This window comes from Gallinula chloropus, assembly GCF_964237585.1.
Source record: "Gallinula chloropus genome assembly, chromosome: 31".
In the NCBI taxonomy this organism is placed as follows: Eukaryota; Metazoa; Chordata; class Aves; order Gruiformes; family Rallidae; genus Gallinula; species Gallinula chloropus.
Window position 1 is genome coordinate 2,603,084 of NC_140116.1, and position 16,610 is coordinate 2,619,693.

Consider the following 16,610-nt stretch of genomic DNA (forward strand, 5'->3'; position numbering starts at 1 on the left):
CTGCCAGTACCAGTGAACTGGGCCCCATTGGTACCGGTGAGTCAGACCCTGCCAGTACCAGTGAGCCCTGCTGGTACCAGTGAGCTGGGCCCTGTGGTACCAGTGAGTCAGACCCTGCCAGTACCATTGAGCTGGGCCCTGCTGGTACCAGTGAACTGGGCCCTGCTGGTACCAGTGAGCTGGGCCCTGTGGTACCCATGAGCCAGACCATGATGGTACCGGTGAGCTGGGCCTTGCTGGTACCAGTGAGTCAGACCCTGCCAGAACCACTGAGCTGGGCCCCATTGGTACCCATGAACTGGGCCCTGCTGGTACCAGTGAGTCAGACCCTGCCAGAACCATTAAGCCGGGCTCTGCCGGTACCAGTGAACTGGGCCCTGTGGTACCGGTGAGCCAGACCCTGCCGGTACCCATCAGCCGGGTCCTGCCGGTACCGGGACAGGGCTTCAGGCTTCAGGCACCACACAGGGGCCCGTCCCCTGGTGCTCTCGGGGCCTCGTCCCCTGGTGCTCTCGGGGCCTCTCTCAGCCCCCAGCCCGGCTGCTCGCGGGCCGGCCGGGCTGCCTCCCTCTGGGGCTGTCCGGGGAGACCGGGAGGGGCCGGGGTCGAGCCAGGGGGGGCTTCTCGGCCCCCGGCTGGTGCTCTGGGGCTACCGGGAGCGCGGCCCGGTCCCGGTCCCGGTCCCGGCCCCGGCCCCGGCCCCGCTCGGTGCTGACGGAGCCCCCCCGGCCCCGCCAGTTTCCCGCCGCCCTGACGTGAGGCATTGTGGGCGTGGCTTGTCCCTGCGGAGTGACAGCAGGCTCAGCCAATCGCCCGCGGCACCGCCCCCCGCGCCTGCCGCTGATTGGCGGCCGGTGAGGAGGCGGGACGTGTGCGCGGCGAGGCAGCGGGGAGGCCGGGGCGGCAGCGAGGTAAGATGGCGGCGGTGCCACCCGCCCTGAGCGGAGTCTGCGGAGCCCTTCGCCGCGGCACCGGCGCGCTCCCCCGGGGTCTCTCCACCTCTCCCCGGCCTGTGGGGATCGGTTCCTTGTCCGTCCTCCGCCTCCACGGCGCTGCTTGATCCCCCCCCCACCCCCTTCCCGGAGCGCCCCTCACGCCCGCCGCCCGCGGACAAAATGGCGGCTGCGCGGGGCGGCTGCGCGGGGCCACTGCGCATGCGCGGGGCCGGAGCGCGGGGCGGCGGCGGAGCACGTGCGTGGGGAGGGAGAGGGGCTCGCGGCGGGAGCGGCAGCGGCAGCGGGACGGGCAGCGGGATGGGGACCAGGCCCGGGATGGGGACCAGGCCGGGGATGGGCAACGGGCTCGGGATGGGCAACGGGCTCGGGATGGGGCCCGGGCCCGGGATGGGGACCAGGCCCGGGACGGGCACCGGGATGGGCAGAGGGCTCGGGATGGGCACCGGGCCCGGGATGGGCAGTGGGATGGGCAGCGGGATGGGGACCAGGCCCGGGATGGGCACCGGGATGGGCAGCGGGCTCGGGATGGGCACCGGGATGGGCACCGGGCCCGGGATGGGCAGCGGGACGGGCAGCGGGCCCGGGATGGGGACCGGGCCCGGGATGGGCACCGGGCCCGGGATGGGCACCGGGCCCGGGATGGGGACCAGGCCGGGGATGGGGACCAGGCCCGGGATGGGCACCGGGCCCGGGATGGGCAGCGGGATGGGGACCAGGCCCGGGATGAGCAGCGGGCCCGGGATGGGCACCGGGACGGGCACCGGGATGGGGCCCAGGCCCGGGATGGGCATCGGGCCCGGGATGGGCATCGGGACGGGTACCAGGCCCGGGATGGTCAGCGGGCCCGGGACGGGTACCGGGATGGGCACCGGGACGGGCACCGGGCCCGGGATGGGGACCAGGCCCGGGATGGGCACCGGGCTTGGGACGGGCAGCGGGATGGGGACCAGGCCCGGGATGGGCACCGGGATCAGGAGCGGGACGGTACCGGGATGGGCACCGGGCCCGCGATTGGCACCGGGAGTGGCACCAGGCCCGCGATTAGCACCGGGAACGGGCCCGCGATTGGCACCGGGAGCAGCACCAGCACCGGGCCCGCGGTTAGCACCGGCACCGGGCCCACGATTGGCACCGGGACCGGGATGGACACAGGGATCAGGACCGGGACTGGCACCGGGCCCACGCTGGGCACCGGGCTCAGGACCGGGAGGGGCACCGGGACGGGCACCAGGCCCACGATGGGCACCGGGACTGGGACTGGGACAGGGGCAGCCACTGGGCTCAGGACCGGGAGGGGCACCGGGACGGACACCAGGCCCACGCTGGGCACCGGTACGGGCACCGGGACCGGGGCAGCCACTGGGCTCAGGACCGGGAGGGGCACCGGGACCGGGACAGCCACTGGGCTCAGGACCGGGAGGGGCACCGGGACGGGCACCCGGCCCACGCTGGGCACCGGGCTCAGGACCAGGGCGGGCACCGGGCCCGCGATGGGCACCGGCACCGGGATGGACACCGGGATTAGGACCGGCACCGGGACTGGGGTGAGCACCGGGACCGGGATGGGGCTGAGGGCGGGACCGGGGTGACCACCGGGACCGGGTTGGTGGGCACCGGGTTTGGGACCGGCAGTGGGGTGAGCCCCAGGACCGGGTACCGGGAGCAGAGCCCACGCCGTGAGGAGCAGCACGGGGCATGTACCGGGAGGAGCGGGTCCGGTACCGGTGCCGTGCTGGGCAGGGGAAAGGGGGGGGTGGGCTCGGTGTGTGTGTGGGGTCCCTACCCGTGTCTTTCCCCATCTCCTCCCCCCGGTGACCGACCCTTCCTCCCCCCGGTGACCGACCCTCCCTTCCCCCCGTAACCGACCCTCCCCCCCCCCCCCGGTGACCGACCCTTCCTTCCCCACCGGTGACCGACCCCCCCCCCCGGTAACCGACCCTCCCCCCCCCGGTGACCGACCCTCCCTCCCCCCCCCCCGGTGACCGACCCTCCCTCCCCCCCCCGGTAACCGACCCTCCCTCCCCCCCCCGGTAACCGACCCTCCCTCCCCCCGGTGACCGACCCTCCCTCCCCCCCGGTGACCGGCCCTCCCTCCACCCCCCCCCCCCCCGGTGACCGGCCCTTCATCCCCCCACCCCCGGTGACTGACCCTCCCTCCCCCCCCCCCCCCCCGGTGACCGACCCTCCCCCCCCCGGTGACCGGCCCTTCATCCCCACCCCCCGGTGACCGACCCTCCCCCCCCGCCGGTGACCGACCCTCCCTCCCCCCCCGGTGACCGACCCTCCCTCCACCCCCGGTGACCAACCCTCCCTCCCCCCGGTGACCGACCCTCCCCCCGGTGACCGACCCTCCCTCCCCCGGGCAGCAGTTGGCATGAACAGGATTCGGATCCACGTGTTGCCGTCGAGCCGCGGCCGCCTGACGCCGGTTCCTCGTGCCCAGGAGCCCCTGTCCTGCTCCTTCACCCCCCGGCCCTGCTCCCAGCCCCGCCTGGAGGGGCAGGAGTTCTGCATCAAGCACATCCTGGAGGACAGGACTGCCCCTTTCAAGCAGTGCAGCTACGTCTCAGCCAAGAACGGGAGGAGATGCCCCAACGCCGCCCCCAAACCCGAGAAGAAGGATGGGTGAGTGGCTGCACCTCCTCACAGAGGGGCTCAGAGGAGCCTGGAGAGGGATTTGGGGGAGCAGCAGGGACAGGGAGGGGATTGGCCCTCTCTGCTGTGTCATCTGTGTCCAGAGCTGGGGAACCCAGTACAGTGTGGGGCTGGTGGAGAGGGGTCAGAGGAGGGACTTGGGGGTGATGAGGAGCAGCTCCCCTCTGGAGAGAGGGTGAGGGAGATGGGTTGGGTCAGGCTGGAGAAGAGAAGGCTGTGGGGGGACCTCACTGCAGCCCCCCAGTCCCTGAAGGGACCCCAGGAACAGGAGGGGAATGGGCTTGTTAAAGGGCAGAGACTGGCAGGACGAGGGGCTGGGGTGAAGCTGGAGGAGGGAAGGGGGAGAGGAGAGATTGGGGGAGAAGTTCTGTGCAGAGAGAGTGGTGAGGGGCTGGAAGGGGCTGCCCAGAGAGGGGGTGGGTGCCCCATCCATCCCTGGGGGTGTCCAAGGCCAGGTTGGATGGGGCCCTGAGCATCTTTTAGGATCCAGGTTGGAGCTCTGTGACCTCTGAGGGGTGGTGGGAGGAGGATTTAGTGGCTCTGGGGGCGCCTTTGGCGTCCCCAGAGGCACTAAATCCTCCCCCACCACCCAGAACTCCTCTTGCACGCTCCTCCCTTGACCTCATCTGTGTGATCCTTGGGGTCCCTTTGTGATCTCCCAGTTCTATGACCAGACAGAATTAAAACAGGCAGGAGAAAGTCCTTCCAATTCCACTGCTGTTCCTGTGCTCCCTCAGGCTAACTCACTCTCCTCCTTCTCAAGCACTTTCAAGCTAGAAGACTGACTCTCTGAGTGCCAAACTCCTGCCTGGAATCATCCTGGTCCTGCCAGCCTGGCTGCCCTTTGCCATCAGAAGGTGGCTGCAGAGCTCCAGCCCTTTGGCAGGAGCACCCTGCTCATCAACCCAGCCAATCCAGCTGGGTGCTGGCCAGTTAATCCTCAGCACAGACAGCTCCAGTCACGTGTTGGGTTGGACTTGATGACCTGGTTGTGCTTCTTTGTCCCCCTGATTGTGTGCACAACCTTCTGACTGCTCTGTGTGGAAGGGCCTGGGACAGTTCCTGACAGCCAGCAGAGCTCTGGTTCCTCTTCTGGGGGAGCACTGACCTCTGGTACTCTGAGGTTATGGGGTGTCACTCATGGAATCATAGAAAGTTCTGGGTTAGGAGGGATCCCCAAGGGTCACAGAGCTCCAACCCCCCTGCCACAGGCAGGGACACCAACCTCCAGGCCTGGAGCTACACAAGGTTGCCCAGGGCCCCATCCAACCTTGGACACCCCCAGGGATGGGGCACCCACCCCCTCTCTGGGCAGCCAATCCCATCCCCAGTCCCATCCCCATCCCCATCCCATCCCAATCACAGAATCCCAGCCTGGTTTGGGTTGCATCCCCAAGGATCCCAGAGCTCCAACCCCCTGCCACAGGCAAGGCCACCAACCTCCAGGCCTGGAGCTCCCCAAGGTTGCCCAGGGCCCCATCCACTTGATGCTGATGGGCTTTGATTCCACCCTTGATCCCTCTGGGACAACAGGGAGCACAGAATTCCAGGGGTTGGAAGGCACCTCAGGAGCTCATCGATTCCAACCCTGGGCCAGGCATGGAGACTCAGAGCCCAGTGGGCACGTTTGGGAGCAGAACACCTCACCCTAGCTAAAACCTCTCCTCTCTCCCTCCTCCTGTGCCCCAAAACCACCAGCTCCAGTGCCAGAGGCAGCACTTCAGCCCCTCCATGACCCACCCAGGGCTCTGCAGCATTCCCAAGCTCCCTCCCCACCTCCAGTTGCGTTGGCTGTGAGGGTGTTGTGGAAGGAACAGGCTCTCTGGGTGTTTCTCAGCCTGTTGCTCCTTCGTTTGACTGGCTGAAGGTGTTGAGGAATCACCTTGAGCCTCTGATTTCTTCCCCCAGCACGTCCTTCTGTGCAGAGCACGCCCGTAGGAACGCTCTGGCACTCCAGGCCCAGATGAAGAAGTCCAACCCTGGGCCTGTCAGTGAAACTCTCCTCTGCCAGCTGAGTTCTTATGCCAGACCTGACCTGGGCTCCCAGGTCACCGAGAGCAGCCGCAGCGAAGCCAGTCGGATCCTGGGTGAGAACTGGAACCAGGACAACCTGGACTTGGGGGGGGTTTGAACACTGGGAAGATCAACTCCTTAGAATCCCAAGGATGGGGAAGGGAAAAACATCCCAGGGGTTGGTGGGGAAAATGCTGTGTTCTGCAAACTGCAGCAGGGTTTGGGGCTGGAGTTGCCCCAAAGTTTCTTTCCCTCAGTAAATTTGGAGGTGAAATTAAACTGGGAGGAAGTGTTGATCTGCCTGAGGGTGGGGAGGGACTTCAGAGGGGTCTGGGATCCATGGGATGAGCCCAGTGGGATGAGGTTTAACAAGGCCAAGGGCAGAGTGCTGCACATGGGACACAACAACCCCCAGCAGCTACAGGCTGGGGGAGACTGGCTGGAGAAGGACCTGGGGGTGTTGGGTGACTGACCATGAGCCAGCAGTGTGCCCAGGAAGGCCAACAGCATCCTGGCTTGTGTCAGAGCCAGCGTGGCCAGTAGGGCTGGGGAGGGGATTGTGCCCCTGGACTTGGCACTGGGGAGGCTGCAGCTGGAGTGCTGGGTCCAGTTCTGGGCTCCTCAGCATCAGAAGGACATTGAGGTCCTGGGGTGAGTCCAGAGAAGGGCAACCAGGCTGGGGAAGGGGCTGGAGGGCAAATCCTCTGAGGAGCAGCTGAGGGAGCTGGGGGTGTTGAGCCTGGAGAAGAGGAGGCTGAGGGGAGACCTTCTCCCCACCTCCCCTGCCCTGCCAGGAGGGTGCAGAGAGGTGGGTGATGGTCTCTTCAGCCAGGGGACAGGAGATGGGACAAGGGGCAATGGGCTCAAGCTGCCCCAGGGCAGGGGCAGAGCAGGTGGGAGGGGAAAGTTCTTCCCTGGAAGAGTTGTGGGGCTGGGGAACAGGGGTCTGGAGCAGGGTTAGGGCCTGGAATGGGCCTGGAGCAGGAGCAGGACCTGGGACAGGCTGCCCAGGGAGGGAGCTGAGTCCCCTTCCCTGGGTGTGTTTAACAGATGGGTAGGTGAGGTGCTCAGGGAGGTGGTTCAGCTCAGGATGGGATTGGTTGGACTTGATGATCTTCAAGTTCTTCTCCAACCTTGTGATTCAGCCCCAAATCCTGGTGCCTGCCTCCCCTCCCACTCCCAGAGTAGCCACATCCCTCATCCCTCCCCTAAAGGCATCCCCAGAGGCACCAAATCCTCCCCCCCACCACCCAGAACTCCTCTCCTTGGTCTGGTGGGGCTGACACAGCTGCAGACTGTCACCTGCTGGGCTGTGTGTGTGTGTAGGGGGTTGTGTCCTGTCACTCAGGGTGTTGTGTCACTCCAGATGAGGACAGCTGGAGCGATGGAGAGCAGGACCCCATCACCGTGGAGCAGACGTGGCGAGGGGACCCCGACAGCGAAGCCGACAGCATCGACAGCGACCAGGAGGATCCCTTGAAGTAGGTTGGGGTTGGTCTTGGGACCCCCATGGCTCTTTTGGGGGGTGGGCTATTTACTGCTCAGCCTCTCTCAGCATGGATTGGGCCAGCAGATGTTTTGGGGGTGATCACTTGGGGGGTGATCTTCTTCCTCCTCCTTGCCAACTGGTGTGTGTGACCCAGCTCTGCTCACACACACACACCCCATACACCTTGTAGGGGTGAGAACAGCCCTGAGGGACCCTAAGTAACCTCTCCCCCTGCCTGGGTGGGTGCTTTCCAGGCACGCTGGTGTGTACACAGCAGAGGAGGTGGCTCTGATCATGAGGGAGAAGCTGATCCGCCTCCAGTCCCTCTACATCGACCAGTTCAAGAGGCTCCAGCACCTCCTGAAGGAGAAGAAGCGCCGGTACCTGCACAGCCGCAAGGGAGAGCACGAAGCCATAGGCAAGTACCCAGGCACAGCCACCCCCTGAGCCCTGTTCCTCCAGCCCAGGGGCTCTGCTGAAGCCCTGCAGAGCTCCACGTGCACAGAGAATCACTGTCACAGGGGTGGGAAGGGACCTGGAGAGCCCATCTCTGCCAAAGCAGCTCCCCAGGACAGGTTGGTGTCCAGATGGGGCTGGAATCTCTCCGGAGATGGAGACTCCACACCCCCTGGGCAGCCTGTCCCAGGGCTCCCTCACCCTCACTGGGGAAAAGTTCTTCCCCACATTGGGGGGAAGTCCCTGTGCTCCAGCTTGAGCCCATCACCCCTTGTCCTGTCCCCACAGACACTGAGCAGAGGCTGCCCATGGCCCCCTGTGTCCCACCCTTCAGCTATTGATCCCCAGTGATCAGATCCCCTCTCAGGCTTCTCCTCCCCAGGCTGAACAGCCCCAGGTCCCTCAGCCTTTCCTCCCAGGGGAGATGCTCCAGCCCCTTCAGCATCTCCCTGTCCCTCCTCTGGACTCTCTCCAGGAGATCCCTGTCCCTTTGATCCCAGGGAGCCCAGCACTGGACACAACACTCCAGTGGGGCCTGAGCAGGGCAGAGCAGAGGGGGAGGATCCCCTCCTGTCACCTGCTGCCCACACTCCTCCTGATGCCCCCAGGATCCCCTTGTCTCTCTCAGCCCCCAGGGCACACTGCTGGCTCGTGGCCACCCTGTCACCCCCCAGCACCCCCAGGTCCTTCTCCTCAGAGCTCCTCTCCAGCAGCTCCCCCCAGCCTGTCCTGATTCCAGCAGTTCTTCCTTCCCAGGGGCCAGACTCTCCACTTGCTGTTGTTGAACCTCATCTGGTGTCTCCCTGCCCAGCTCTCCAGCCTGGCCAGGTCTCTCTGGATGGCAGAGGAGTGTCCTGGGTGTCACCCACTCCTCCCAGCTCTGGATCCTCCACTTACTCAGGGTGCTTTTAGCCCTGTGTAGAAGCAGATTTCCCTCAGGAGGGAGTGCAAGTCCCTGCAGCACTGAAACTCACTGACAGAAGGTGTTTGTCCATCTGGCCTCCAGCCCTGAGATCGGTATCGTTGGGATTAGAAAGGCTCCTGGCTTTCTTTGCTCTTCAAAGTTCTGCAGCAGTGCCAGGAAATGAGACTACAAAGTGAATCCTGAGACAAAAGTCCTTTTTTTAAGTCTGGGATTTCCTGTTTTTTTGCTTCTATAAACAAAAAAAAAAAACCCCAAACCTCATTCATCTCTCAGGCCTTCTGCTGTATGAGCAGAGTTTATTTTGGTTCTCAGGCTGGTCATGCTGCAGTGACATACCCCCTTTTAGCACAGGGGCAGCTTCCCCCCCCAAAAAAAACCCCAAAACCCTCAATTTCCTCCCAAAAAAGCTTCATTCTTTGGTTAAATTCTCCCCAAAAAGTGTTTTTGGGGGCAGGAGCTGCTAGTTCAGTGGGGACAGAACCAGGTTGTGCAGAATCCCAGCATGGAGAGTGGTTTCTCTTGGATAGCCTGGCCAGGGCACAGCTCAGGGTCAAGTAAAAATAACTCTGGAAGTTTGGTACATACCAATTTTGTCCAAAGTCTTTCTGTTTTTAAAAAGCAAACCCAAAGAGAGAAGCAGCTCCTGAGCATCACCCTGTAATTACAGCTGGGAAGGGCATGCTGGAAGCTTCCAGAACTTCACCCAGGAGCGAGCTGCAGTCTGACAGCCTCCCTCTTCTGCCTGCAGAAGTCATGAGAAGGCTTCTCCAGCAGCCAGACTGAGTTTGGGAAGAGTCAGTTGGCTCCTCCTTGGGTTCAGTTTTGCTTTGTCATCCCTGGTGGGTGACTGAAAGGTGGGGCTGGGTGAACCTGGGGAGGTTCAACACTGAGAAGGGTGAGGGCTGGAGGGATCCCAGACATGGATACAGGCTGGGAGAAGAGCTCCTGGGGAGCAGCCCTGAGGAGAAGGACTTGGGGATTGTGGTGGATGAGAAACTCCCAATGAGCAGCAGTGGCTCCTGCAGCTCAGGGTGATGGGATCCTGGGCTCCATCAGCAGAGGGGTGGGAGCAGGGACAGGGAGGGGATTGTCCCTCTCTGCTCTGTCCTCATCTGTGTCCAGAGCTGGGGGACCCAGTACAGTGTGGGGCTGGTGGAGAGGGGTCAGAGGAGGGACTTGGGGGTGATGAGGAGCAGCTCCCCAATGGAGAGAGGCTGAGGGAGCTGGGCTGGTTCAGCCTGGAGAAGAGAAGGCTGTGGGGGGACCTCACTGCAGCCCCCCAGTCCCTGAAGGGACCCCAGGAACAGGAGGGGAATGGGCTTGTTAAAGGGCAGAGACTGGCAGGACAAGGGGTTGGGGTGAAGCTGGAGGAGGGAAGGGGGAGAGGAGAGATTGGGGGGAAGTTCTGTGCAGAGAGAGTGGTGAGGGGCTGGAAGGGGCTGCCCAGAGAGGGGGTGGGTGCCCCATCCATCCCTGGGGGTGTCCAAGGCCAGGTTGGCTGGGACCCTGGGCAACCTTGTGTAGCTCCAGGCCTGGAGGTTGGTGTCCCTGCCTGTGGCAGGGGGTTGGAGCTCTGGGACCCTTGGGGTCCCTCCCAACCCAGCCCAGGCTGGGATTGATTCCACGATGTGCTTCCTGTTCACACCCCCACCTCCCCCTGCTTCCTGGCTCCGCGTGCTGCCGCCTCTGCCCTCAGCCAGCTCTTAGAGCTCTCAACACCTCATCTTTTAGCATTTTAGTAGGGAAGGTGGGTATTTTCTCACTCCCCCAGCCCTCCCTCTCCACAGGCAGCAGCCTTCTGACCGGTCCAGAGGGGCTGATGGCCAAAGAACGGGAGAACCTGAAGCGCCTCAAGTGCCTGCGGCGCTACCGGCAGCGCTACGGCGTGGAGGCCCTGCTGCACCAGCAGCTCAAGGAGCGCAGGATGCTGGCAACTGATGGTGCTGCCCAGCAGGTAAATGCCCAGCAGCCTGAGGAAAGGCTCCAGCTGGAATTTGGAAGCTGAATCCCACCCCCAATTTCATCCCTTCCTGGGACATCAGCTCCATCCGGGCTGAGCTGTGACACTCGCTCTGTAGGGGATGTGAAGGTGCTGCTGCCTTCTGTATCCACACCGTGGGCTGGAACATTGTGGGAGGGGGTTAAAGGCATTTTAAACAGGCACTGGAAGCTGCAGAAGTTGGAAGTGGGGATTGGAGAACTTTCCCTTTGGGAGGGAGGTCCAAGGCAGGGTGGAAAATGCCCCTTCTTGTGGTGGTGGTGGAACCCAGGCTGCTCCCAGACCTGTGGAGCCCAATGTCAGGCCCCTTAACTCACACCTGAAGCTGAATCCAAAGCCTTGTGGGGCTGTTCCTTTGTGACCAGTTTAAAATTCAGGGTGTTCCCTTGAAGCTGACTTTGGGAAACTGGAGGGAGAAACCTTGTGTGAGCCACTTCAGGGGTGCAGTTGTCCTCACCCACACCGAGCTGTGCCACCCCGCTCCCCCACCTTGAGTGTCCAGGGCATCTTGAGGAGCAGAACAGATGACTTTGATCTTGCTGTGTTTCAAAATTGGGATGAAAATGGTGTACAACTCAGGGGTTTCCCCCCCCCAAGACAGCTGGGTGATGCTTCAGCTCCTCTCCTGCCCTTGCAGGCACACACCACCCGCTCCAGCCAGAGGTGCTTGGCCTTTGTGGACGACATCCGATGCTCCAACCAGTCCCTGCCCATGACCAGGCACTGCCTGACACGTATCCTTTGCTCTGCCAGGGGCTGTGCTCCTTGGGGGGTTTGTTCCTGGAGTTACCAGCTCCTCTTTCCCTCTCCCCTTTGGCCCTGGATCAAGGCTGTCGGTTTGCTGTAGCCGGTGGTTTCAAGCAGGAGCCCAGAGGAACCATCTCCCGGTCTGTTGGTGCTCCAGTGCCTGTGGAACAGCCAATTCGTGTGGGAGCAACAAAAAACTGGGCTTGGCCTCACCTCAGGAGCCTCTTGGGGCTTTCCTGACCCATCCAGAGTGTCCCAGTTGGGGTTGGCAGCAAGAGGGGAACCTCACAAAGCCTGAGGGTGGCAGGAGGGAGCTTCTGGTTGTGTAGAAGAGGGAGTCCTCCTCACTCAGCCAGGGGTGCTGGGTGCCAGGAGCCACCCTGAGCAGGGTCTGTGAGCTCTCAGTAGGAGTCCTGCAGTGAAGGGTGTCTGGGAAAGGCCATCTGGCTGCTGAATCACACCCTCAGTGATGTATTTGTTATTTTCCTGGAGGATCTGAAGGAGGGAGTAGCTCCTACCCCGTTCTGGGGCTGCCAGGGGTCAGCTCAGCCTCCCCTTTCCTCCTCCAGAGGTTTACACACCCCTCTGCAAAACAGCCCTGGAGCTGTTCAACCTCCTCCAGCAGCTGGAATGACTCCAGGATCCCCACCCCAACGTGGGGTCCACCAAACAGCCTCATCCAGGCAGCTCAGAGAGGGGTTAGGGGCAGGTTTGGATGGGGTGGGAGCCTCCTCAGCAGCTGGTGTGAGTCAGGAGCAGCTCCAGCTCTGGATCCCAGAGCAGAGCAGGCAGCCAGGGGCAGGAGGAGCTCTTTGTTTGCTTGGAGCTCTTCATTTCATGGCTGAAGTTGGCAGAGGGGACTCCTGCTCTGCACAGGGAGCAGGAAGCTGCCTTTGTTTCTCTCCACCAGCCCTGCACTTCAAAATAAACACAGGGTAAACACCTCTAAAAGCTCTTTCAAGCCAGTTGCTGCCTGCAGCTGCCTGACTGAGCAGGAGGAGGGAGTGGAAGAAGCTCAGTCCAGCTCCTCCCAGCTGATTTCACTGCCACAAACAAGGTTTTACTGGGCTCAGCCCCCCCTGAGCTGGTAACATCTGCAGCCTGCTGGGCTTCATGCCCTCTCAGGAGGCTCCTGGGGCTTTGCTGGCTGAAGAGGAGCAGGAGTGTTTGTGACAGTGAGTTGAAGGAACCAAGCTGCTGGGCTGCAGGTGGAGTGTGGCTTGGTGATCCTTGTGGTTTGGGTACCAGTAAAGCCACTTGCTGGGTCAGGGAGATGAAAATCTGGGTTCCCCCTTCTACTCTGGTGTTGGGACAGAGGTGTTTTCACTCCCCACATCTGCCCTGGAGGGTCTTGAGATGTGGCTCCTCCACACTGGGCTCCACAGCCCTGCTGCCAGCACAGATCTGGGGCTCCCAACAGCCAGCTGGGAGGTGGTGCTGGTGTGTCCACAGCCTGGGGGAGAAGAGGAGGGAAGGGGAGAAGCTGGAACCCAGCCAGCTCAGGGAACTGGGCTCAACTTGGTGCCTTCTGGCAGTTCCTGGGGGGTTGGGAGCAGGAAGGGGTGGGGGGGTCTCCCCTCTTCCCACCCCACACTGTGGAGTGGAGCTGGGTGGGTGTGATGGGGAGGGGGGGGGTCTGGTGGGGCTGACTTGATCTGCAGCTCCAGACCAGTGTCACCAGTGGGGTGCTGGGCTTTTACCAGCAGAGAGGGGTGGGCAGTAGGGACAGGGAGGGGGTTGTCCCTTTCTGCTCTGTCATCTGTGTCCAGAGCTGGGGAAGCAGCTGTGGGGCTGGTGGAGAGGGGTCAGAGGAGGGACTTGGGGGTGATGAGGAGCAGCTCCCCTCTGGAGAGAGGCTGAGGGAGCTGGGCTGGATCAGCCTGGAGAAGAGAAGGCTGTGGGGGGACCTCACTGCAGCCCCCCAGTCCCTGAAGGGACCCCAGGAACAGGAGGGGAATGGGCTTGTTAAAGGGCAGAGACTGGCAGGACAAGGGGGATGGGGTGAAGCTGGAGGAGGGAAGGGGGAGAGGAGAGATTGGGGGGAAGTTCTTTGCAGAGAGAGTGGTGAGGGGCTGGAAGGGGCTGCCCAGAGAGGGGGTGGGTGCCCCATCCATCCCTGGGGGTGTCCAAGGCCAGGTTGGATGGGGCCTTGGGCATCTTTTAGGATCCAGGTTGGAGCTCTGTGACCTCTGAGGGGTGGTGGGGGGAGGATTTAGTGGCTCTGGGGGCGCCTTTGGCGTCCCCAGAGGCACTAAATCCTTCCCCCCACCACCCAGAACTCCTCTTGCACACTCTTCCCTTGACTTCACCCTCCCAGATATCTGCCAGGACACCAACCAGACCCTCTTCAAACCCTGCCAGGGCTCTGAGGAGACACCCTGCACCAAACCTGTCCCCCTCAGCCTCTCTGAAGATCCCTGCTGCCCTCTCCACCTCCGCCTCCCTCCTCAGATGTACATCCCAGAGCAGGTCCTGGCTGTCCCAGAGGATTTAGAAGCTGCTCCTACCGACCTCTACTTGAGTGCTGCTGAGCTCCAGCCCACAGAGAGTTTACCCCTGGAGTTCAGTGATGTGAGTTGGGGGTATCACAGAGTTATTCTTCACTCCCTCCACTCAAGGAGAAGCTTTTAAAGGGGGAGGTTTGGGGATGTGCTTGCAGGGTGGGTGATTCCCCCTCCTCCAGAAGGGCTCTGCTCTCCTGAAATCCATTTTAAAGGGCTTTTTTTCTTTAAAAAATAGGGTTTTTTTCCTCTTTCACTCTCCCCAGATGATTTTAATCCCCAGATTATTCCTCTGCCCTGCATGCTCGTTAAGCCTAGTGCTTAAAACCCTCTGGAAATGGGGTTAAAACAAGATCCTGGTGGCTGCTGGGAGCTACTGGGAGCTGCTCTTCCCAGCCAGGGGTTGATTCCTCTTGTGTTTGGGCACCTCTGAGTCTTATTAACCCCTTGAGGTGGAGCAGGGGGACGCACCCAGCACCCACCCCCCTGCTTTTGGTGATGGATCCCAGCCCTTGGGGTGGGCAGAGCTGGCACCCTGCTGCTCTCTGAAGGGGGAGACCCAAAATGAAGACCCTCCCTGAGCCTCTCCCTGCTTTCTTGGGGTCTTAGGGGGGTGGGTTTGGGTGCTTTAGGTGGGAGCACCTTTGTGCCACCCCCTTCCTGCTGCTCCAGGGGAGAAGAGCTGTGAATTCTGGGTGGGGGGTGTGTGTCCCCCACGTCCCCTCCTACTGCTGAGCCCCCTCCCCAATGTTTCCTCTCCTAGGATTTGGATGTGGTGGGGGATGGGATGCAGTGTCCCCCCTCCCCTCTGCTCTTTGACCCCTCGGTGACCCTGGACCAGTCCCTCAGGGACCTCGCTGAGACCCCCATAGACATCCTGGCCCTGGAGGAGCCCCCCCAGCCCGGGCTGCCCCCGCAGACAGACAGAGGGACGCCCTCCACACACCTCTTCCCCACGCCTGCCCAGCCTCAGGCCCAGCTGCCCACACAGGTACAGCCCTGGGGGGGCTTCCAGGGGTAACACAACCCCCCTGGGGGTCCAGAGGATTGGGCTTCCTGGGGGGAGAAGCCCCCTGTTGCCCTCCTGCCATTCAGCCAGGCCCTGGGATGGGGGGGGGTGTCAGTTGGTTGCCCCCCCCTTGCAGCAGAGCTCTGGCACCCACAATCTGGGTGGGATTAGGATTTAGAGGGGGGGGCACCCAGAGCCCATCCAGGGGCTCTGGGGGTGTCTTGGGGCCCTGTGGGTGGGACGGGTGTGACAGGAGCTGGTTGGGATGGTGTGGGGGTGTGTCCTGGGGGCTGGGGGTTGGGGGTTGGGGTTCTCCTTGTCCCCCCAGCCCACTCAGGGTGTCCCTTATCCCCCCTGAGCCCCACTCAGGGTGTCCCTGGAGGGGTCCCATTGGAGATCCCCTCCCTCCTGCCCCCCCCCCTCACCCCTCTGCTGCTGCCCCTGGAGCACCGAGGACAGGGGAAGTGGGGGGGAGGGTGGTCCCCAACCCTGCAGCCCCCAGGCCCTCCCTGAAGACCACCAGTTTGCTGTAGCTGCTGGTTTCAAGCAGGAGCCCAGAGGATCCCAGTCTCCCAGTCTACTGGCGCTCCCCAAACTGGGAACGGCCGATTGGTGTGGGAGCAACACCCCCCCCACCCCAAAACACCCCCCTGCCTGTTTCCCATCCCACACCCACCTCTCTTGTGTCCCCAGCAGGGTCCCCTGGCCCTGGCAGGGTGCTGGCCGGGCCCCCGGGCACCGGCACGGCCCGAGGAAGCTGCAGCCTCTGGCCCGGCCCCGGGAGCCGCCGCCAACGGCAGCCTGGAGCCGGTAACGTGAGGCGGGACCGGCCCCGGAGCCACCGGACCGGCCCGTGGGCTGCGCTGCGGCCGCGCCGGGGGCTGAACCCAGCGAGGGACGGACCCCACATCGCCCCCCAGCCGGCCGGGGGAGGAACTGCGGGGGGGCTGGGCAGGGGGGGGGCTGCTCGTGTGTCCCACCCCCCATCCCTGGGTGCAGGGGAGGGGGGGGGCTGCTCGTGTCCCCCCCCCCTCTCCCCTGTGTGCTGGGGAGTGGGGGGGCTGCTCATCCCCCCCCCTCTCCCCTGTGTGCTGGGGAGTGGGGGGCTGCTCATCCCACCCCCTCTCCTGTGTGCTGGGGAGTGGGGGGGCTGCTCGTGTCCCCCCCCCCCTTTCCTGTGTGCTGGGGAGTGGGGGGCTGCTCGTGTACCCCCCTCTCCTGTGTGCTGGGGAGTGGGGGGCTGCTCATCCCCCCCCTCTCCCCTGTGTGCTGGGGAGTGGGGGGCTGCTCATCCCCCCCCCTCTCCCCTGTGTGCTGGGGAGTGGGGGGCTGCTCGTGTACCCCCCTCTCCTGTGTGCTGGGGAGTGGGGGGCTGCTCATCCCCCCCCTCTCCCCTGTGTGCTGGGGAGTGGGGGGCTGCTCATCCCCCCCCCTCTCCCCTGTGTGCTGGGGAGTGGGGGGCTGCCCCCCGGGGGGGCTCTGAGGCTGGGGAGAGCCCTGGTCATGTAACGTGCTCCATGGGGGGAGGAAGATCCCCCCCCGCCCCCTCCAAATAAAGCGAGAGAGATGGGTGCTGGGTGTCCCTGTGTCTTGTTGGGAGGCCTGGGGGGGTCCCTGTGTCTTGGGGGGGGTGGGGGGTGGCCCTGTGTCCTGATGGGGGGGCTCTGGGGTGTCCCTGTGTCCTGAGGGGGTGTCCCGGGAGGGTCCTCGTGTCTTGTTGGGGGGTCCCAGGGGCGTCCCTGTGTCCCCAGGGGGGTCCCTGTGTCCTGGGGGGGCTCGGGGTTGTCCCGGGGGTGTCCCTGTGTCCTGGGGGGGTCCCGGGGGGGTCCCTGTGTCCCGGGAGGGTTCACAGGGGTGTCC

General features: G+C 63.6%; 1 protein-coding gene across 3 annotated transcripts; it reads left to right on the forward strand.

The window, feature by feature from the left end:
* The first annotated feature begins 1,794 nt into the window (after positions 1–1,794).
* Positions 1,795–16,322, forward strand: KANSL2 (KAT8 regulatory NSL complex subunit 2). 3 transcript variants are annotated; one of them, XM_084277141.1, is made up of 10 exons: positions 1,795–2,500; positions 3,323–3,581; positions 5,520–5,698; positions 6,991–7,105; positions 7,368–7,535; positions 10,286–10,448; positions 11,131–11,227; positions 13,558–13,811; positions 14,505–14,732; positions 15,447–16,322. In XM_084277141.1, exons 2-10 carry the CDS (start codon positions 3,331–3,333, stop codon positions 15,567–15,569), a joined length of 1,578 nt encoding a protein of 525 aa, XP_084133267.1. In that variant the 5' UTR covers positions 1,795–2,500; positions 3,323–3,330; the 3' UTR covers positions 15,570–16,322. The 3 variants fall into 3 exon arrangements, with proteins under 3 accessions (XP_084133267.1, XP_084133265.1, XP_084133266.1); XM_084277139.1 differs by having other exon boundaries at positions 1,797–2,500; positions 15,444–16,322; XM_084277140.1 differs by having other exon boundaries at positions 1,797–2,500; positions 3,326–3,581; positions 15,444–16,322.
* Positions 16,323–16,610: the final 288 nt, after the last annotated feature.